This window comes from Bos mutus, chromosome 2, assembly GCF_027580195.1.
Source record: "Bos mutus isolate GX-2022 chromosome 2, NWIPB_WYAK_1.1, whole genome shotgun sequence".
NCBI classification, from domain to species: Eukaryota; Metazoa; Chordata; class Mammalia; order Artiodactyla; family Bovidae; genus Bos; species Bos mutus.
Window position 1 is genome coordinate 130905289 of NC_091618.1, and position 24384 is coordinate 130929672.

General features: G+C 34.8%; 1 protein-coding gene across 1 annotated transcript in view; it reads right to left on the reverse strand.

Moving 5' to 3' along the window:
* Window positions 1-24384, reverse strand: part of MAP3K2 (mitogen-activated protein kinase kinase kinase 2) — a 90466-nt gene that overhangs the window by 20822 nt on the left and 45260 nt on the right. Inside the window, exons 2-12 of the mRNA XM_070359768.1 lie at window positions 20640-20708; window positions 17040-17158; window positions 16364-16404; window positions 14545-14644; window positions 9104-9217; window positions 8635-8722; window positions 5241-5371; window positions 3942-4021; window positions 2662-2729; window positions 2401-2493; window positions 1503-1709 (exon numbers count right to left, since the gene is read on the reverse strand). Of these exons, the coding sequence (XP_070215869.1) occupies window positions 1503-1709; window positions 2401-2493; window positions 2662-2729; window positions 3942-4021; window positions 5241-5371; window positions 8635-8722; window positions 9104-9217; window positions 14545-14644; window positions 16364-16404; window positions 17040-17158; window positions 20640-20646 (1048 nt within the window). The 5' untranslated portion in view covers window positions 20647-20708. The remainder of the gene's footprint in view (window positions 1-1502; window positions 1710-2400; window positions 2494-2661; window positions 2730-3941; window positions 4022-5240; window positions 5372-8634; window positions 8723-9103; window positions 9218-14544; window positions 14645-16363; window positions 16405-17039; window positions 17159-20639; window positions 20709-24384) is intronic.

Here is a 24384-nt window from a genome sequence, read left to right on the forward strand (position 1 = left end):
TTGTAATAAGTTTTTCCATCTGCCTACAGTGCAGAAAGCTGGAAGACCATCACTCTCATTCTAATAAGAGGAAATCTTTAAAGCAGCCAGTGGGAGAAAAAAAGCACATTACATACAAGGGAACAAAGGTAAGAAATACAGCAGACTTCTCAGCAAGTATATAAGCCAGAAGACAATGGAGAAACAGTTTTAAAGTGCTGAAAGAAAAAAATTAAAATGTCCAGAATTCTATACCCTGAAAAATATATGTATCTTTCAAAAATAAAGAAATAAAAGTTTTTCAAACAAAAGCTGAAAGAATTTGTTACCAGTAGACTCATATTAGAATAAAGGTTAAAAACAATTCTTCAGGCAAAAGGGATATGATACCTAACAGAATCCTGGATCAACATAAATAAAGATCTATAGAAATAAGCTGGAGGTAAATATAAAAGACATTCATCTCTTATTTTAATTACTTTAAAATATAGTTGCCTAAGCCAAAAATAGCAGCAATGTAATGGAAGTTGCAGGTGTAAAAGTAAAATACGACAACACGAGCACAAAAGCAAGGAATTCAGAGTATACAAATATTGTTGCAAAAAATACCCTTGAGCATGAATCTTTTATATATTGCTTACAAGATAAAGGTCACATACTCCACAATCTGGCCTTAGTTACCATTCTAGTTCTATTTCTGCTGCTTCAAGTAAGATATCCTCCACCTCAGCCAAAAAAGAACTATTTCTCATTTTCAGAATATGTCATGTGTGCACAGTCACTCAGTCATGTCCAGCTCTTTGAGACCCCATGGACCGTAGCCCGCCGGGCTCCTCTGTCCATGGGGATTCTCCAGGCAAGAATACTCCAGTGGGTTGCCCTCCTCCAGGGGATCTTCCCAACCCAGGGATCGAACCCAGGTCTCCCACATTGCAGGTGGATTCTTTACCATCTGAGCCACCATGGAAGCCCAAGAATACTGAAGAAGGTAGCCTATCCCTTCTCCAGGGGATCTTCCTAACCCAGGAATTGAACCAGGGTCTCCTGCATTGCAGGAGGATTCTTTACCAGCTGAGCTACCAGGGAAGCCCAAAATATGTCATGGCCTCCTGTATATGTCACCTATTTAACTAGTGAATTCCTCCTCACATTAAAGGTCTTGATTAGACACTATACTATAATTATTTCTCCACACATCATTCTCCCCATTAGATTACATCTTGGAGGTCATATTTAAAATTTCTCAGAACTAAGCATTCAATAAGAATATGTGGAATGAACGAATGAGTAACTGGTAACAATTTTCCCAAAAAAAGCAAAAGATAGTAAATCATTTAAAGTAATTAGCAGTAATACCATGCTTTTACCCAACATTATAAACACATTAGAAATATCATTTTTACCTCTTTTGAAAACCTGCTTGCACCCTGAGGACTGGCTTCGTTATATTTGCTCCTATTAATATTATAAAATTCTGCACAGGTTCTGCCACACATTTCACTATGCCAATTTCTATTACTCACAGCGGCTGGGTGGGCTAATGTCCATTACAGTCAAAGTAGGATTGTCTATGTCACTTCCCCTTCTTCTTATTCGACTCTCATCGTACTCCGGGGTAAAGATACTGCTTCCACTACTGGTGCTTAAGGAGTGGTCAGTAGGACTGAAACTCACAGGAGATCGGAAGCTGGTCCCCTGGGTCCTTCTAGCTCTTGGAAAAGTTTTACGACCTACAAAATGAAAACAGAATTACCTTGCAACTTGTAATAATATATCGTAATTCAAAGTATTTAAAATTTGTAGCATAAGGAACAGAATTTGTTCTGTGACTAGGATAAGAAGCTAAAACAGCAATGATTATTTGATTTTACGTTTTAAACTTAAGAACAGTATTTTTAAGAGTTCAAGGAACTACCCTAGCTAACACTGAATCACGAAAAAAAAAAAAAAGGTATAAGTAGAAATGAAAAATGGGGAAAAAAGAAACAGAGTCTGAATATAAGTTCAAATAACTTGTGTGCTCACACATTCATAAAAGCACAGACAGAACTCTCTCACTTTGTATAAAAAGGAGAAAAATATTTTATTTTCATTTTCAGTAATGATTTAAAATATAAACAAAAACTGTAAAGTTAATAGGAAGTACTTTTTCTCCTTAAAAGGACAATACAAAAAAAAAAAAATACAGTATGCATTTCATCACTAAAGGAGTAATTTTAATTAGTACCATTTTTAACTACTTCTTTTTTTTCTAAGGAAAGACATGTCTCAAGAGGTAAGCTGGCATAAAGCTAAAATGCTATTGTAGTTATGATCCAAAGTCTTTTTAAAAAGTTTTAAGTAGAAAACTAAGTCATACAGGAACAAACTTATTTTTGTCTGCGAGATTTTTAACAACTGTTGTTGACCTAATAAACTTACCATCATTATAGTCTTGATGGTGATAAGAAATATGATACCTTCTTGGATAAGTTCCTCCTTTTCCAAATTTTTCAAAGATAGGGTTATCATAGTCTATTAAGATACATAAGAAAGTTATATATTTAAAAAATCAAATATTTCTGATCATGAAAAACACATTTACACATTTTTGGATTTTTAAAAAAATTTCTCTCTCCCACCCAGCCAAAATATTATTCAATGACATAAATATTTAAACATTTAGAATGTGAACAGTCTAACCTGAAAATTCCTGATGATTATCTGGGTAGCTCTGTGCCCTAGGCATTCGTGATTTTGGATAGCTCTCTCTAAAAAGTAGAAAAAGTGTCATTATTTTAAGAGAAAGTATTTAAGATATTTTAAAAAATCTTTATGCAATATCAGTATCTATATGTATGTATAGATATATAGGTATTTGAAATATATACACACAAATATACATATTTTATATATATATAATATATACATACACAGGTACAGCACTCTCTCTGAAACATTAACTGAAAAAAGGAAACTTTTTTCAAACACTTATTTGATACACGCACACAAAAAGCCTGGTTTTTAAAACTGACCTACAGAGTACAGTGGTTAAGAAAGATACATTTTGGCATTATAGATACATGGAAAAACCTGTGTTTCAATCCTAGCTCTGCCACTTAAACTAGTTATTGCAACCCTGGCAAATCATCTTTCTGAAATGATTTCCACATTTATAACAAGGAGATAATACTAACTCAGCAATTTTATACTTGTCTATCTCAGGACACTGTCTTTCAAATACTAAGTACTCAATATGTAGCTTTCACATCACTATTCATTCCCCTGAATTCCTTAAATGTTTTAAGTATCTATCTTGAGACAGACATGGGCACAGACAATGGTTTCATATACATGATTAATAGAAAATTAAATGTATATTTCCATACAATAGTAGTTGCATTTTCAGAAGTTACTTTCAAAAGCAGTCTCAGAGGAGAGTAAATAGGTACTGACTTTGCACGCTACAAGTGAAAACAGTCCTGCTGAGACCAGGAGAGAGGGAGCACTTGTAACAAAAATTCACAGATGCAACTTGACCATGCTTATATTCCTGAACAAAAGTATATTCCTCACAAAAAGTACTTAAATTTTAACTGACAACCAAAACTGGGACATAATTACCAAGAATGTACAGTACTTATAATTTGGTACCAGAATAAAAATAATTCTGAACAACAGAAATTAAAGAATCTCCAAAATTAAACCTATTATGAAACATTTGACAGCAGTTTCACCAACACAGGTTTAAAAGTAAATTTACCAAGAAGGAAACAAAATATTATCATCAGAAATCATTTTAAGTAAAAAAGATACTGAGCCTGATGACTGGAAAAATCAATTTGCCATTAAGTATACATGAGTATGAACTACATTCCTCTGAATGTAGCACAGAAGAGTTGATGTGCTACTTCAACGTGCTATTAATACATATGCATATTTACCCATGTATATTAAAAAACAAAAACTACAATCAACATTACCCATCCAGAGGGCTATCAAGTGATGGACAACTTCCTGAGCCAGAATTTTCAGGGCTGCTTAAAGATAATGGGTCCAGCATCTAGAAAAATAAAAAGTCCACCTTGATTCTACATGAATATAACCGAAGTTACTGTTTTTTAAAAATAACTTTGTTGGGCTATAATTCATGTATCATAAAATTCACCCATTTTAAAGCATATAGTGCAATTCAGTGCTTAATAGCAGAATGTATAACTTTCACCAAAATCGCAGAACACTTTCAGTACCCAAAAAATAAACTCCATATCCAATAGCAGCCACCCTATTTAAATGTTCTAAAAGTAGCTGTCCCCTGTAGGTGGACTAAAACTGCAAAATTTACTAATAGAAAAATAGGAATTTTCTATATCTTCCGCTCTGGATTATCATCTAAATAATTAAAAGCTAAACACTTCACATAATTTTGTCTACTGAAAACTGAACAACAGCACCACCCAAACTGAAATAAATGACACCATGACTGCTACATTATTAGAAAATGTGAACTCCTGTAATAATACAAGCAGCCAATGTAATGATAAGAGAACAACAGCAACTCCATAAAAATACTTCACTACTACAAAACTTTAAAAAAACATTTTAAGGCCTTCCATGTGGTCCAGTGGTTAAGAATCCACCTGCTAATGCAGAAGACAGGAGTTCGATTCCTGGTCCAGGAAGATCCCATAGACCGCAGGGCAACTCAGCCCATGCGCTATAATTACTAAACCCGAAAGCTACTGAGCCTGCGAACCACAACTACCGAAGCAGGCGTGCTCTAGAGCCTGTGCTCTGCAACGGGAAGCCCACGCATCACAACAAAGCACAGCCACTGCTAGCAGCAACTAGAGAAAGTCTGTGGCAACTCAGACCCAGTGCAGCCAAAAACAAAGATACAAATTAAAAAGTAAATCTTTTTTAAAAAGATTAAAAAAATTTTTTTCAATGTTTTAGGAATCCTAGTAGACAAACCTCAACTTCACAAAGTTAAACATTTATTAAATTGAATGTTAATATCAGGATTATAAACAAATGCATTCATTCATTTATGAACATAAGAAAATCAGCCTTATACCACCTTTCTTTATATATGAATACAGACACATGTAAATTAGTGGGTATTTTCCTGTATTTCCCCTGTTTTGCTCACTTGAAAAGGAAGATATGGGACTGGACAAGAGGTAAAACAAATACCTTCCTCCATATACCTGCCAAACCACACTATCCCCTGACAATATCCCTTTAAATGAAATGAAAAACAACATTCAAATTTTGCTTACTTGGTCCATGCTCTCTGGGATGAACTCTCCTTCACTGTTGATACTGGTAAATGACCCATTCCGGGCAACCTGGTGTAACTCATCTGGAATGTATCCAGGGGGAGGGGAGCTTCTATCTCTACTAGTGGGACCTCAAGAGAGAAAAATTATAGATTTTATAAATTCTATCAGGGGACCAATTCTTATTTTAATTAAATATACACTCAGAACTTAATGATTGATTTTAGCAACTGATCTCCAATTTTGATTAAAAGTTATCAGAGCACTCATGTCTGTAAAACTTCAAATGTTTTTTACTCTTTTCTAAACTCCCACCTTAATGTAATAGTCATTTATACTTGTTAGGTAGTATGTTCTTCTGCCTGCTGACAACTGCATTATGAGGTTGATAACACAATGAAAAACAAAAAGAAAAGAAAGTTGTTCAGTCGTATCTGAATCTTTGCAACCCCATTATATAGTCTGCCAGGCTCCTCTGTATAAGGAATTCTCCAGGGAATGACATTGGAGTGAGTAGCCATTCCAGGGGATCTTATATTTTTAGATAAATGCCACTGCTTCTTCATTTCCAAAGGTCACTGGTACCCTGATATATGTTACCCTTTAATGTAATTTATGAAAGGCATCATGATCTATGTGATCATGTGAAAGTATGTGAACTTCACAGTCCAACCTCAGTTTAAATTCTAGTTCCAGTTATTTACCAGCTCTGTCTTTGGAAAAGCTATCTAATCTCCTTGAACCTGTTTCCTCATCTGTAAACATGGGACTAAAGCTTTCCTTTGCAAAGGTGCTGTGATGGCAAAACTATTCCTAATGAACATACGCCGTGCACATTTGTCTACAGGATGTTCTTTGCACTGCCTCTCTTTAATCTTTAGAAATCTAAAGTGAGATTTACTTCTTAGTCATTTAGCCAATATTAGAATGTTTCCAATTTGGAATGCTGGATTTTATCCTTGGATACTTAAAATTAGGCTTCTGGTGGCAAGCCACATTCCTGGAATTTAAATTTCTTCATAGTTTAGAGAATTAGAGACACTAAAATAGCTCATCTCATTGTGCTATGTTTATTAACACAGTTTCTGTGCTTTCCTCCTAATTTTTTGAAATTAAAAAAGAGATTTGAGGAAGTTATGTGAGCATTTGCATTCTGGTCAAATTTCAAGCAAAAAAGCCTCTTGCCTCATGTAAAGGGGTCACTAAACACATGTTGGCATTTGTTAGTGGAGAGAGAGGGAGAAAGAGAACAAAATGATTACCAAGAGATACGCATAAAAAAAGATAATATTCTACACTTGATTCTAAAATTATTAGGAAACCTCTGAGCCAGGAATTGATTTGGACTTTGCAACAACTATGATCACAATGTCCCTAATGTTTTTATTCCTTCCATAAGCTCTTATTTACAAAAGAAGATAAATACACTCATTTCTCAAAGCACAACAGGGAAGAAAAAAGGCTTTGAAAATTTCTTTATCTCCTTACTTGATAACCTATATTTTTGAAACTTTGTTAGTACTGGATATTTCAATGGTCAAGACCTTCACACCAGCATATACTCCTGTCCCAAAGAAGTTCTTCTTCTATCTTTTGTGAAAATAATTAAAGGAAATAATTTTTAATAAACAAAGGGAAAAGATAATGGTCATATCTATCAAGCCCACTTCAAGCTTAAAGAGGTGCCAAGAAAAGACTAGTAGTATTATACTTTACAATTTCCGTTTCTTTTATACTGGCACTGAAGTCAAATAAGAATATTTATTAGCAGAGTAAAAGTGAGGCATTCAGCACAGTTTTAAATGAAAATGAATTAAAACTGCCAATTTAACTAATGTATTTAGCTTGTTCTATCTAATACAACTAAGGTGAACCGGCATTTTTTTGCTTTAAAATGATAGGTACTATAATGATAAGAAAAGGGAATACAGAAAGAAATCGATGATTAATAACCGTCATGCTTTCTAGTTTGAAAAGCTAAATGTACTTTAAAGTGTTCTCTCAACTGTCTGCTGCAATAATCCCATGATTTAAAGATGAGGACCATGTTACTGGCTGCTGGTTAATTAGAGAGCTAGAATTTGAACTCAGATACTTGTAATATTCTTTTATCAAAAATTATATAAAAATAAATACAAATGAAGATAAGCAACTATTATTATTTTACTTGTATATTATCTCTGCTGCTCATATTTCTAACACTTTGGAAACCCAAAGTGAGATTTAACATAAAACAGACACTTGGAAGGATGCAGATGTAAAATGGGCTTCTCTGATGGCTCAGATGGTAAGGAACCCGTCTGCAATGTAGGAGACTCAGGTGTGATCCCTGGGCCAGGAAGATTCCCTGGAGAAGGGAATGACTACCCATCCTAATACTCTTGCCTAGAGAATTCCGTGGACAGAGGAGCCTGGCAGGGTACAGTGCATGGGGCCATGAAGAGTCAAGACATGACTGAGCACGCATGCACGCACGCAGCAGCAAGTCATAAATAGTTTGGGGGGACAAGACAGAAGATGAGTAACAAATTCATAAATGTTTTGGTTTGTTCACACGCCAATTTAACCTTTTCTTTCATTACTAACAATCCTCTTCTATCACCAGTCTTAGATTCCCTTTCGCTTTCTCCCTGTTCATCTGTTTTTATCTCCTTCTACCTTCCTTCTTTAAATCCATCTCTCATGTTTTCATGCTACCTTTAATGCCCATATTCACTGCCCTATCTGTTAAAAACATTTATATCAATGTTTTTTGAGCAATATAATGTTTTTATCATATAAAAATGTAGAATATCAATGTTTTATACAAACTCAAGAAGATTCACAGAACTGGCGAGTTCAGAGCACCTCTGCCCAGCCTATGTTTCTCTAATAAGCCTCCTTTAAAAAAAAAAATTGCACATAGGATCCATTTTTCTATCATAAGCTTAATTATAAGTGTATTTTTAATGACTACTAAAGTAATTATAAAGCATAATCTGCAAATTCTTAGCAATCTTTATTTTGACAGCATTCCTGGCAATAATTAAAACTTAGAGAAAGGCCTATGAACTTATTAGTCCATCCATTAACTTTAATATATTGGAATTACTTTTAATTTTTTCCCTTTATTTTTACAATTAAAACATTTTTTAGGTTTTAATTTTTTAAAAATCAAAATACCCCATGTATATACAGAAAGGAAATATTTAAACTGGTGACTGCTAATCCTGTTAATACTTGAAGTAACTTTTCAAGGGACATCAGATACTAGAATGTAGTTAACTGCAATAAACTACAAGGAGTAAAAAGATAAACTATTTATCAGGATTATGTACAGGTGTTGCCCTACATTAAAGAATGGAGATGAAGCTGAGAATAACCCATTTCATGATTTACACTCGAGCTTTCTTACCTACTACAGAAAGTCCTTTTTTCCTCTCTGCTCCAAATACTGTGTTATCCAAATCTTCTAGTGATGGCAATGGCTCTAAATTAGTAGCCTAAAGAGAAAAAAGGAAGATGAATGTTATTCTTCTCCTTTAGGGTTTTAATCAGACTCCTTCCCTATCAAATACAACCCAAGTATTCTCTGTCTGGGTCTTAGCAAATTTACTCTTTGAAATTTTAAATCTAATGTAATTCTTCCCAGGTTCTCAGCTGCTATTAACATCATGTGTACAGTATATTATACTTATTTGTAATTTTGGCTATATAGTTTTGAGGAGCAAGGATACTGAACTATAGCAATTACAATGTTTAAGTTTAAATTTAATCATACTGAAAATATATCAATGATTATAGAATATAACTATGTTTCATACATTGTCTTCTTACAGGCATATATCCTATAATCCTCACTGAAAAAAATTCCCAGTTCATACCTGTGCACTTCCATTTATTACAAGTAATATTTTGAGGCTCTTCATATGAATACTACGATCCAGCAGTTCCACAGCCTTGTCCAAGTCATCTTGGGTGGTTAATGGAATTACCAACTAAACAAAAAGGAACATAAGGAATTGTGTAGCCATCTCATCAAGTCCTTCCAGGAGTATCTCCATTATTATGGAATTATCAACCTCAAAATACTTTGCTCCTTGTCAGTATAATGAAATTCTGAATGAATACATGTATCTAGGTTTTTTTCTTCTCATCCTACCATCACTGAAATCATAAAATGAATATGAATAAATTTTTTGCTTTCTTATACATTAAATTTTTCTAGAAAACATATTTAAAGATTAAAGATCAATTTTCTAGGATATTTCCACAATATCGTTAAACTTAAGTTATAGTCTCTTCACCTCAAAACAGCATTAAGGAACATAAACAAAAACTATATAAAAGTATTATCTTTCACCTGCACTGATGAAATTTTTATTTTTTAAAAATAATAACCAGAGAAATGCATTCTCACCAGTGTACTTACCAACATATAACACGCAACTAAGCACTGGTGGCAGATGCCGTGGCGGGGTGCCACCAGTACCGTGCCCGCAGTCTATAGCCCACCTTGCACTGCTGTCCCTGACCATGGCAACGTGGCCACCGCCATCTAAAGCAGTAAGCTGAACAGGTGAGCCACCCTCAGTAAGCCCTGGATGCTGCACTCTGCTTTCATCAGTCCTCTTACGGATCAGACGTTATAAGCGACAGAAGCACCTAAACAGTCCGTGAGGGAAAAGCAAGCTTCACACTACTTAACAAAATACTTGTTTTAAATGTAAATTTACTGTCTCGCATACAGGGCTGTCGTTACCATCTTTCTAAATTCCATATATATGCGTTAGTATACTGTTTTGGTGTTTTTCTTTCTGGCTTACTTCACTCTGTATAATAGGCTCAGACAGCAAAAGAGACACAGATGTATAGAACAGTCTTTTGGGGGAGGGGGGGATGATTTGGGAGAATAGCATTAAAACATGTATAATATCATGTAAGAAACGAATCACCAGCCCAGGTTCAATGCAAGATACAGGAAGCTTGGGGCTGGTGCACTGGGATGACCCAGAGGAATGGTATGGGGAGGGAGGTGGGAGGGGCCTCAGGATAGGGAACACGTGCACACCCGTGACGGATGCATGTTGATGTATGGCAAAACCAATACAAATAAAGATAAAAAAGTAACAAAAAAAATGTAAATTTACTAGCTAAAGACAACTCTGTCAATAATCTTCAAAGTACATTCCATTTCATTAAAAGGACAGAATGAAAACAAGCAAACGTACTCCACACTTGTGAGCCTGCACTAACACAAGCAGTATACAGGCCATGCGAACGTAAAGGGCCAGTGAACTAGGTAAGGGTGTTGTGCAGTATGAACACCCAGCAGACAAGGGTTTCCCCTAAACTAGCAGTGAAGGCAGAGCACAGCAGAAAGCAACTTCTTGGTAAATACTGTCTGTCTAATAAATATCATAGGGTAAAGCTTCATCTGTACTCAAACCCACTAGCTGACATGGTGTGAACTCGTTCTCTGTCGATTTCTTTTATGAAAACTACCCCTTGTTTAAGAAAGGCTGCCAGACACAAATACAAGGCAGACTAATGTGAATTACATCATACAATCTGCCTACCCTCTCTCAGTACTTGAAATTATATTCCCAGTTTCTGTTCATAGCAAATTTTATACTGTTACAACTTATCTACTATTAGGCCCTTTTTTTTCCTGAGAATTTTTTCTTAAAACAAACAAACAAACAAACAGAATAGTAACTGATATCAAAAAACAAGTCTGATCTACTTAATTAAATTCCTTTCACTTTTCTATCAATCATGAACCCTTTGTTCCCATCTTTAATAGCTTTTAAATTAAATTTTAAATACTAGAAAACATTTTAAAGCAATGATAAGGATTGTTCTGCCAATTTTCACTTAAGGAGAAAACCTGAATATTTACTTTAACTACACATTATTTATAATTGTATTGTTTACTTCTCCAAGGAAAAGATACTAGTTTAAATCACAGTAACAGAATATTAACATAAATGATTCTACAGCTTGCTAGAGTGAAATCTGGACATTCTGGAGGAGCCTGGAGTGGCACCTTGGTCTATAGCTCTGATGTAATCTCTCATATGTGCTAACGGCACCTGTTACAAATTTTAAAACAAGAACTAAAAGTCGAGAACAAGTTTCACCTTTTCTAAATTATACTAAATAAATTACCCAATATTTTCTTGTTTGGTGAGTTCACTTCAGTCTCATTCATAAAATCTATTTCCCTCAAGCTTATTACAGGTAAATCAGTTGTATGTTAATAAAAATAATTTCTGGAAAGGAAACAAAAATTGAGTCCAAAAATCTCATTAAATAGAACCTAAATTTGAAATAAATGAATTATCTTTTAACTTTACATAGTGAAACATGAAAACAGTTCATAAAAAGGTTCACCGTCTACCTATCTAAAATGGAGAAAGTCTTAGAAAATCCACTTGGCCTGCACATCCCCGTCTATGCCCTGTGACAATACATACCTGCCTGACACTGTATAAGATAAAGATCCAATCCCAGCTTAAATTGTTTCAATTCTGGTAAACCAAAAAATTCTTTTAGAACAGAGGATTTTGTACTACACAGAAAAAAAAATATTTATAGAACCGGAATAAAAACAGTATCAGTGAGTTTTCTGCATATCTACAGGTCCATAAAACTAACACCTCTTTTAAGTCTCTCCCTAGTACCCCCACTGTCCAAGAACACACACCAGGCTTGTCATTTTGTGAATCAGAACATAGCTAACTCAAAAATCACAGACTCTCACAGGAACTCAGAGCGGCAGGAAAACGTTAAGCAATGTAATGTTGTACCCTAATGCCTCCTCTACCATACTTTTGCCAAGAGGACACCCAGATATAAACAGCAAAACCACTCTAAGAATCCTTCAGAAAGCATGAGAAAAAGAAGCTGATACGGAGAAATTTCCCAATTTTTGGAAAATGGGAGCAAGTTGCTAAAACCTAGTCAATCAGCTCTACGTCAATCCTCAAGAAAACCCTAGAAAATATTATATGCAGGCACCCCTGCTTTAGAGCACATCACCTATGCTCTTCACAGATTCTGTTTTTTCACAAAGTGAAGGTTTGTGGCAACCCTGCCTCAAGTCTATTGGCACCATTTTTCCAACAGCATTTACTCCCCTGTGTCTCTATGTTACTTTCTGGTAATTCTTCCAAATATTTCAACTGTTTTCATTATTATTGTAACTGTTATGGTGATCTATGATCAGTGATCTTTGATGTTACTATTGCAAAAGGATTATAATTTGCTGAAGCTTACAATGATGGCTAGCATTTTTAACTATAAAGTATTTTTTAATATCACACACTTGAGAGACTATAACACATGCATAACTGTACTGGGAAAACAATTCATGTGACTGGTTCTATTGCAACAGTCACTTTATTGTAGAGGTCTAGACTGAACCTGCAGTATCTACAAGGTATGTCTGTAAACAAACTGGGAGAACTCAGAAAAGGAAATGGCAATTTTAAGAGCTCAGACAGGAATAATATGAACAAATCATGCAAAACTAACCTAATTTTCTTGACAGACATACTAGGCTCACAGGTCAAGGAAATATTGTAGTCAATGTACCTTGGCATTTGAAAGTTTTCCATGACACAATTTTAGACCAAACAAAACCAAAACAAAGATATATCTGGGTTCCCCAGAATCGTACCATGAGATAAAGATTCAGGTATGTTTATAAAAGATACTAGGAAACACTGGCAGGGTAATCGGGAAGACAAGGAAGAGAGGAGGTCCATAAAGGGTGTACCACCCAGCAAGTTGGCACGGTGGGCAAGTGGGGCCCATCCATCCCCATCTCCCACCACATCCTTGAGCCTCGTATCACCAATCCCCATTCCCTCCCTTATGTACTCAGGTTACACCCTACAGTCGTATCTCTGAGAAGTCCTCAGAATCTCAGGGGCAGGCAGTTGGAAATCAGGCCAGCACAGACACAAATAAGTGTCAAGACAGGGCCAGGCAAGAAGAGGTGTTCATAGCTAACCAAAAACCCAAAAAGTATTTGAAAAATGATATTTTAAGGTATTACTATAGTATGGTACTCATCACTTTGTTCAGAAACACTGTTTGTTTGGATACGGATTTTTACTTATTCAAAATACTTTCCACTTTATGAGTGATATCTTTAGACAAGCCATATTTGCATGTTCTCTTGCTTTAAAATGACAGTAATTCATTAGAAAATCTAATATTTCAAATATTTTTATTAGCACAATGCTTTAACATTTGCAAAGTACTTGCACATTTTCTAATTTTTACTAAACTTCCCACTGTCACTCCATTACCACTGACATTTTTTTCTATTCCTGACACACAAGTCTTTTCCTTCCCAGGATCTCTGTACGCTCTGCTCTCAAGCTGCTCTCTACCATGAATGTTATTCCCCTCAAATTCTTTGTAGGGTTGGCTTATCATACTTCAAATCTCAACAATCAAGTATTACGACCTCATTTAGCTCTTCCTTATTATTAACTAAATAAGACATATACTGCCCTTGCCTTTATCCTTTATCATAATATTTTATGCATTTCCTTCAAAGAATTCACATATTTAAACAATTCAATTATTAACTGTCTACCTCTACTACAAGTCTATAAAATTCACTAGGGGCTGCAATTCATAAATCATAACCATCATGCCTTGCAAATTCAACAGATATTTCTGAGAGGGAAAAGAAAATAAATTAACCAATTAACTAAACTGTCCCTAGAAATTTTTAAATCTCAAGATCTTGATCTGAGATCACAGGATCTGAAAAAAATCTCAGAGATTTGCAATCCAAATTTTACAGAAGGCTCAAAAGGGATTCCCCAGAACACAGAGCTCCTTAGTGTCATAGTGAGCCCCTGAGATTACATACTGACTCCCAAACATAATCTAATCACATCCTTACCAGTATGAAAGCAATCCTTTAAGCTTTAACTAAACTGTCCAACTACCAAAGCCCTGTTGTCTCTGTAGAAAAGTATACAGTATGAAAAGGACAGAGTTCATCAATAAAGAACAAAGAACAAAAATAAAACATAAACAAGCAGCAAACTTCTAGGCGATACATGCATTTCCTCCTTTAACAGATTCTCAACTGTTGCACAGCAGCACCTTTCAGTACCTTCCACGATGAAAAAATGCATTTTAATGAGTTAAAATTTACTACTGATATCTTATTCCTCTAAAATAGCACATCTGTATCGATGCCCAAATAAAAGCACAATCATCCTAAAACAATCTCTTAAATAAACACACTATTTTTCCAAAAAAAGAACTTGAAAGTTAATGTGCACATGTTTACCTCATTATTGGTATAATGCAGATCCATAGACTGTCCAAAGGCAATTTTAGCTTTAGACCTCAGGTCTTCCAGTTTAACTGGTCTGGGGAACTGAAGGATTCTATGTAAACAGAATTTTAATATATTTTATTTTCTTATGCACAGTTAAATAACTTAATCGTAACAGTTATCTCCTGAATACAGAAATACAAAATCAAGTTAAAATATAAATATTCACTTTACTTACACATTACAATGGCTCATTTCTGATCAGGTGCACTAACATTTTAACACAAAGTTCAAGAACTCTGAAGTCTGTTCTAGCCTAATAAAAATTATAAAAAGGAAATACTCAAAATACTCTGCAGTTTATAATTTGCACTGTTATTTATAAGAATACTAAATAACAATGTAAAATGTTCATTTTGGAAAGTGATTAATAACTACATCATGGCCATACGATGAAACTGTTAAAAGAATAAAGTTGTTCTCTGGGAATCCAAGTTCTGATTTCTGAACTCTTATCAACTCAGTATTTCTGAGTGCATGTGCATGCACACACACACAAACACACATACACACATATATATCACGTAAGCATACACATCCCAAATAAATATTTTTAAAGAATTAAAAATTTTTAATCCTAGAATTTTCTTCTTATTTCACAAAGGATTGACTTGTGTTGCCCCTAGGGACCATGCCTCTAAGCTTGGAGATTATCTACTAGACTTGTAAGTTTTGTAACAGGAGGGATCATGCATATTTCACTTAACTTTATTCCCTTTATAGCCCAGCATATAGTAAGTACTCAATAAACAGTGCTCAATGAACTATAACAAAATTGAGAATATATCCATAAAAGTTGTAAACAGGAAAAAGTAGACAGGACAATACTTATATGATGTATCTGCATCCCCTACTCCCTTCTTTTCTTTAAGTTTACTTATTTGTTAAAGTCCTTATTGAATTTGTTACAATATTGCTTCTGTTTATGTTTTGGTTTTTTGGCCCTAAGGCATGTAGGATCTTAGCTCCCTGACCAGGATCAAATACACAGTCCCCGCATTCGAAGTGCAGTCTTAACCACTGGACCGCCAGGGAAGACTCTCCACCTCTTTTTTTTTTTTTAATCTCTGTGTAAAACATTTTTACATCTTCAGGTTATATGATCTGTGAGCTTTTTAAAATCCTTAAGACGGATAGATCTTTCATTACATTAATGAGACACTAATAATAGAAATAAAATTCTATCTTCTTTAACATCTACGAGGTCTTGTCAGCAATTCTGTCGTCAACCACCCACCACTGCGACCATTTCCACCATTCCACTGAGATACAAACGCCCAGGTGAAGGGTAGTCGTCCACCTTTGCTAAATAATTTACAGTCACCAGTCCAACACTTTTCTCAATGTTACTAATAAAGGTCAAATGATTCAAGTTTTTTCAGAATACTCAAAATTGTGAATTTAAATCCATACACCTAAAATCTGTATAGTATCTGAAGAGATGATAGAATTATAAGGAGAAAAATATTTAATTTCCACTGAGTAAAAATGTTTTTAAATGGTAATATTTAAAGTTGCATTACACAATGACCTGACTTATTTCCTAATACTGCAAAGTAAAAACATGATTCACTTCTGATGCTTAGCCTGAAATTTGATAGACTCTATCTTAAGTACAAGTACACATTACAGTTACCAACAAGGACTATTCCATTCTCAATTTGTAAGCCATGAGAACCTACATTAAAATCTACAAAGAACCTCTACTATCTTAAGCAGGCCATGCATTTGATTAAATCAATGAACTGACATATAATGCTTCCTTCCTTACCTTTTTTCTCCTCTGTGTTCAAATTTGACTCGAACATCATTCTGTAATGAAATGATAAGTCATGTCAGAGATGAGATAAAATTCCCAGAATTTCTAAATCACTTTTCTTTTTAGTCACTCATTTAAGATAGAGCAGAGGGGGAAGGAGATTTCAATCAGTGTCAACTTCAATCACCTGACAGTTTCTACCAAAGAGCTGAGTTGAGAATTAGGTTGCTTAATCTGGGCTCAACAGGAAAGAGCACCAAGATCTATTAGTGATGGCATCCCCAGTATGAGACATTTACTAATTCTGTTAGAGAGCAATACAGAATACTACACTTCCACTATCTATGTTAGATGTTCCAAATAAATTTCATGTATGAGAATCAAAATTATCTTCATCTGTAAATACAGAGAATAGTCAGTTATTTAAGTAAAAGCCATTTGTGTGTGTTACATGCCTTAGGAATTGGATGAGGTATCTACTCTAGAGAGAAGTTACCACAAATGAAACTATCATTAAAAAAAAAAAACTGACACCCTTAGAGAAAAATGTATGACAAACAACAAAATACTTGATTCAAAAGTATAAAAGCTAATCACTTCAAACAAGTACTCTATACAATTAGGATATTCAAAGAAGATAATTCACAGAACAAATACATATTTACTAAAATATTACTGAGACAAATACCTGCTTTTTTGGTGATGAGGACTTTGTTTTTCTGGTTTCCTGTAAGGATAATGCTGGTCGACTGGCCTTATGAAGAACAGCCAAATCTTGCATGATTGAGTTCAAAGCTTGCTGATCATCTAGGTATTTTAAAAATAAAACACACACAGAACTGTGATTTCAATATGTATTTATCATAGACATCAATACAAAATTTATAATACAACTCAATGCATCTAGAACACTTTTAAGGCCTGCATTGGTTTTTTTGGTGAAAGAAAAGCTTAGTTATTTAAAAACTGAACATAAATAACATTAAAACTGTACTATATCAAGCGCCTGCCTCACACTAGGTGTTCACACAAGACATTTATAAGGCAAGTACAGTCCTGACTCTTCTCCTGATGTAACATCCTCGGATATGGGTCAAAACAACCCTGTTATAACAAATTCTTTTCTATGACTCCTAAACAAAACATCAACAAGACATCTAAAATCTTAATTAAAACAAGTGGGGAAAAAATAAATACCTTTCTCTAAATACTATCATTATTTAGCATGTATGTTTAAAATACAGAATTCCTTTCAGAGTTTTTCTCTTTCATCAGTACTTCAAGTCAGAAACAAAGAAAAGCTGTATCTGTAGATAAAGGGCTACTGATATTTGGATGTGGTTTTTTTTTTTTTAATATCTTTACCATAAGGTTCAACAAGACTACATTAACAGACTAATGACCTCAACCACTAACAACTTAACAGGTATCAATGCAAGAAAAATTCACTTCTTAGAAAAAAGTACTGAATCCATAAAACTGAAACGATCATGAACCATGAACTTTTAATCTTTTCCAAACATACCAAAGATTTCTTTCTAAGACTATATAAGCATGAGCATCCTAGTAATGATAATTATATGATCTCTGGACAATTTAATTGATTTTTCACTAGTAAATCAATTCTACTAATGATAATCAACAATTGGTCAATAAAGGAACTGAGGGACTTTACAGCTTACATTTTACAATGTAACCATTTTTGGTAATAATAATTTATGTTCCACAGCAGTAGTAATTAAAACATGCTTTATCCTGTAAAGGGAGATCATTAAAAAGAATTTGGCAAGTTAATGGCTTTATCAGTCTTTTGAACACACAAATTGCTTATTTCTCTAACATTTAATTTTTTTACAACACTCAATATATTCTGTTCTATGGTGAAACTACTTGCATACTAAAATTAAAATTATGGCTCCAAAGGTTTTGTTAACAAATTCCAGGTCAAGAGAAAATTTTAATCCTTCAAGAAGTATTGTTTGTGAAATATAATTTCTACATAATATTAGCTTAGCCAAACAGTAACTGAGCCAAATGGGTCTATAACGTAATTACAACATGTGTGCTGTATATGGGTCCAAGCCAGACTATGTCATTTATTGATAAAATATAAATCCTTCCTTAGAAAAAGAATAAGCTGAAAATACTATGAACTGGAATGAAATTATCTGATATAACTTTCTTATGAAAAGTAAGACCCGTAATTCTACACTGGGGAGAGGAAAACTTTTAATACCTACACGTATCTATGTCCTAATTATTTTCTTCTTTAAGCATGTGAATTTAGGCATTTTCACCATATTTCATGTTCAACATTACATGTTTAATATTATAACACCAAAATAAATTCTTGGGAAGGCTTTGGCTTAAATCTCTTATCACGTTTACATATATTAACTCAGTACATGTAATATATACTCAGTATATTACATGTACTGAGTTTAAAGAAATGAATACCATTTGCCATTGTACATGTAAAAAAGTAGAGAGGGCCACTGAATAAAAGTAACTTCTCAGGGAGACGACATACAAATGAAGGGTTACTTAACCGAGTTCCTTCTTTTTTCTGGTTTGAAGGAGAATCAGATGCTACATAAGTACCCAACAGGAAACTTGCTTTTGATAAGATATAAGCTAACAAATGCCCAAAGGATCAAGCAAAGTGGTGAACTTATACTACAAGCACTGCTCTAACAATTCTAGACCATTTTACTCTATTAAGAATCTCTATGGTGGTTACAGGTACCAGCAAGATTAGACAGGTTATAAACATCACAGGATCATGAGTTGCTCTATGTGGCAGAGAGGCTGCTCAGAGGATCCCACAGTCTGACCAAGAGTCACACAGAAGCAGCAGTGAATTTCTGACACACATTAAGAGGACGTTTCATTGTTGAGCACAAACACAGAAAATGTTTGGGAGGTAATAATTTCAAATAAAAGATTTATCAGAAATGCTTAATTTATTAGCTTTTATGGTTCATTCATTATACTTAAAAAAGTATTTACAGGAGAAAATCTTCAATTAAAATTCAAGTATCTGTGATGCATCCTTCTAAATAGTCACAGTTTCTTGAGACTACCTCTGTAAATGTTTTTAAGCAATGACTGTACTTTGCATACTATGGTGAGAGCAACAAAAATGAAAAGCTGGTACGAATTCAGTAAAAGTTCCAATTTGGAACTGGAGGTGAAGGTGACAAAAGTGGAGCATCTGGACCACCTGATGGCACTGCACTCCTCGTTACAAAAAGAGGAAACGGAAGAGAAATTTAAAAAGTAGGAAGGTGGGGGTTTTGCCTACACATTTACCACAACAGACACACTGATGTGTGCTAGCCCTTCCAGTGAAGAACATGGACAAATTTAAGCTCTTTGGCTCTAATGTCATGTATATACATATAAGACTGAATAATATCTTTGTTAAGCAAGGGATAGGAACACTGTGACAAAGACAAACATTGGCAAATACATGTCAGAATTAAGATACTGGTATAAGATACTGGTCTAAATTTAAAACCTCAGCTTCCAACTACACAGTCTATTTTTCCCCATTAGGATAGGATGGGCCATTTGCTCCATTTCTTTCTAGTTTTTCCCTGTCTAATCCCTGCCTCACATTGGAACCCTCAACTCCAAGGAGAAAAGGAGGGGGAAAAAAGAAAGTACAGAAGAAAACAAAAAGATATATAAACTTAACCCCACAATCCATTCCCATACTTTGGCCTTCCTTTCCATTAACATTATATGACACCACAGAAAACTCACAAGAGTTGTAAAACATATCCTCCTTGAGCACCAATGATTTACTCCTCGATTCTGTTATAAAGTTTTATGATTCACTATTTTTATGCAGCTATTTTCTTTAGTCTATCTATACGACTATACTGCTGAGTAATTATATAATAATTCATTCCTCAGCCTTTACTCAATCTTTAAAAGTCAGGTTTCTTTACCAAAAACTTTATCTGGCCATCAGACTCTAAGAAAATCACAATCCAAAAAAATAAATAAATAAAAGAAAGAAAGAAAAAATCACAATCCATCTTAACAGTTTATTTTGAATGTCCACATCATGTCCTGCACAAATTGGTTATCCCAAAACTGTAAAAGTCAACACAGTAAGTGCTTTAATCGAAAATCTATTAAGTAAATAAATGTAAAACATTATATAAACCTACTAAATCATAAGATTTCTTCCTAAGAAGCTCATCATACACACAGAGAAAGCCCCCACCCCATATTATCCTTTAATTATAGATGAGAAATGCTTTTAGTTGGAACTCACCCATCATGGCAATCAGCTTGACTACTTGGAAATTAGGGAAATGGTTCTCCCATCAGCATTCTCTGTGGCCTAAGGAGGTAAAAAATGAACACGGTAATAGTAAGAAGGAAGAGAAGAGGGAGCCATAAAAAAAAAAAATCTACAAGTACCACTAATGAGAATGTACAATATTAATATTTTTACACATTTTTATGGGGAAAGTGCCTTATTCTTCCCAGATATTCAATTATTGAGAATGAACTAAAAATCATTATGACTTCATATTAAATTTATTTCAATATTGTTCAGATTCCTGTCTATCTAAACTAAAGCAAAACAAAATGGAACAATTGTTGACAGTTAAAAAGCTTAAGAGATAATTGAATAAACTCAAGCTCCCACAAGGCAGAGGCACATAAAGATGAATGGAAAAGGTCATGTTCAGAGACAAAAAGGAGGATATCAATAAAGTAGTAAAAGCCTACAAAAATTCTCTCCTCCATAAAAGAAAAAATTATCAGAATCAACACAAAGGAATTAACCAAAAGTTTGCGGCCATCTGGGAAGAAATTCTGTAGTCTCAATAAAAACAGAAAGCCTTGTGGTGTTTTGGCCTTCCCTATTCTTATCTTTCCACCCTTTACTTCCAGCTCCAAATTAGCAATTTAAACCAACAAGCCCAGAGATTTCCCAGACAGTCCAGTGGTTAAGACTCTGTACTTGCAATGCAGGAGTGCAGGTTTGATCCCTGGTCAGGGAACTAAGGGGACTCCTAGGTGGCACAGTGGTAAAGAATCCGCTTGCCAAAGCAGGAGACATCAAGAGATGCAGGTCTGATCCCTGCATTGGGAAGATCCCTTGGAATAGGAAATGGCAGCCCACTCCAGTATTCTTGTCTGGGAAATTCTATAAACAGAGAAGCCTGGCAGGCTACAGTCCGTGGGGTCACAAAGAGTTAGATACAACTGAGCACATACATACAACTGGGAACTAAGATTCCACATGCTAGAATGTGGCCCCAAAACAAAAAGCCCCAACAAGCCCAAAGTCCCCATGAAAATGAGCAGCCTGGCAGCCACTGAAGGCAGAATGAATTCCCCCAAAATTATTATATTTGACCTATCTAATGGTTTGCTGATAGACCCCCATTTGAACGGCTGCCTTTATTTAACCTGACTTAAAGCTTTTCCAACGCGAAGAGCTTGGGGTATTTACTGAAAATCAATCAAGGACAACCGTTACATATCTCAACTGTCAGAGGTTGGGGAAAAAATAGTTGGGGCAGGCAATACATTAAGAAAAAAATTTTCTAGAAAAGCTGAGGAATGAGATGTCAGTAGGGAACTCTGAAAATCTCCTACAGATTCCTAGAAATCTAGAAGTTATGCAAACGCCCAAGGCTGTTGCACAGTCAAGAAAGGCCTTTCACCTCTGGCTAACTTTGAGGCTTTGTGCAGCATTAAGTGAAGCACGAGGCCAAACTGTAAATGCCTGACACACACACACACCCCTTGAAAGACTGTGAGACTTAAAGGTTCCAAGTATTTAAGGAAATGTGTCTAATCACGAGCTGACAACTAAACTAGGAGCAGTCTTCAGGGACCACATACAACAGAATACAGACTTTAAAAATGAGTTCTGAAATGTCATTAAACAAACAAACTATAACAACAAAAGAAATACAGGGGAGGGAGAAGAACCAGATTTCCAGAGGTGGTACATTAAAATATTTTAAATGTCCAGTTTTCAAGGGAAAAAAAAAAAAAAGACATTGGTCCATACACAGAGAAAAAGCAATCAACAGAAACCGACCCTGAAGAAGCCCAAATGTCAGACTAACTAGATCTGTATCAAAATTCCAGATTCCCTTCAGCACGAACTACATTGTTTGTACAAGCAGTTTAGGCACAGTAAGCCATTCGTGTCAGTTAGGCAGGTGGGAACCCTCCTGAAATCCAAGTTTTCAGATGCCAGCAATGAGCAGGCCTCATAAGCAGTTATTTCAAGGATAAGGAGCAAGGTCTACTGTAACTCTTTTTTACACAAGCAGCAGGAGGAAATTAATAGACAAGTTTAAAGAAACTGCATAATCAATAATTATAAGCATGCTGTTCGGTGTGTATTATGTAGATGTAGTTTATATAACAACAATAGCACAAAAGACAGACAAGGGATGGAGTCAGAAGGAAAGTTTTGTATGCCACTATAATTAAGTGGTATTAACTCAAACTATATTGTTGTAGGTTGAGATGTTGATTTTAATCCCCAGGTCAACCACTGAAGTGCACATTTATTTAAATGGCAAAAGAAACAAGAGAATTAAAAAGCACACTAGAAAATATCTATTTAACAAAAAGAAGGCACTAATGAAGGAATGAGGAACAAAGAAAGATATAAAACACACAGAACACACCTGGCAAAAATGGCAGAAGTAATCTTCCCTTTTGCATAATTATATATATATATATATATATATATATATATATATATATGTAAGCAGAACGAACAAAGGCAGAAATGAGCAGACTAGGTTAAAAAACTTGACAACTACATACTATCTACAGCAGACACATTTTAGATTCAAGCACAAAATAGATTAAAAGACTAAAAAATACCATGCAAACAGTAGCCAAAAGGCTATACTATTAGCAGAAAAATGGAATATATTACAAAATGGTTATTAATGGCAACGAAGGATATCTACAGTGAAAAAATGGCCAACTTATCAACAAGATACATAATTGTAAACATGTATGCATGTAACAACAGACTCTCAAAATACATGAAAAAAGATATGAAATAATTAAAGTAGGACAGTTGGAGATTTCAATGCCTCATTTTCAATAAAGGATAAACAAGTACACAGAAATATCAATGAGAAACTAAAGATTTAAGTAATGCTATAATATGCTATATAGATAAAATAATTCTATTTAGATATAGAGCATATCTATAGTACACTCAACCCCAAAAGAGCAAAATACACATTTTTCTCAAATGCATGTAGAACATTTTCCAGGACAGATCACATGTTAGGCAATAAAACTTATCTCAGTAAGTATAAATAGATTTAAGAAATATTCTTGGCATATACCCCAGAGAAAAGCATGGTCTGAAAGGATACATGCATCCCAATGTTCACTGCAGCACTGTTTACAATAGCCAAGACTCAGAAGCAACCTAAATGTCCACCAACAGTGGAATGGATACAGAAGATGTGGTTCATATATACAATGGAATATCACTCAATCATTGAAAAGAATGAAATAATGCCATTTGCAGAAACATGGATGGACCCACATATTGTCATAATGAGTGAAGTCAGACAGAGAAGGTGAAATATCATATGACATCCCTTATATGCAGAATCTAAAAAGAAACGATACAAATGAACTTATTTACAAAACAGAAATAGACTCACAGACTTGGAGAACAAACTTATGGTTGCCAGGGGTGAAAAATTCGGGGAAGGAATAGTTAGGGAGTTTTGGATCGACATGTACACACTGCTGTATTTAAAATGGATAACCAAGCAGGTCCAAATGTAGCACAAGGAAATCTGCCCCATGTTATGTGGCAGCCTGGATGGGAGAGGAGTTTGGGGGAGAATGGTACATGTATAGGTGAGTCCCTTTGCTGTCCACCTGAAACTTATAAAGTGTTAATCAGCTATAGTAGTGAGTGAATGTGTCAGTCGCTTGCTGCTAAGTCGCTTCAGTCATGTCCAACTCTATGCGACCCCATAGACAGCAGCCCACCAGGCCCC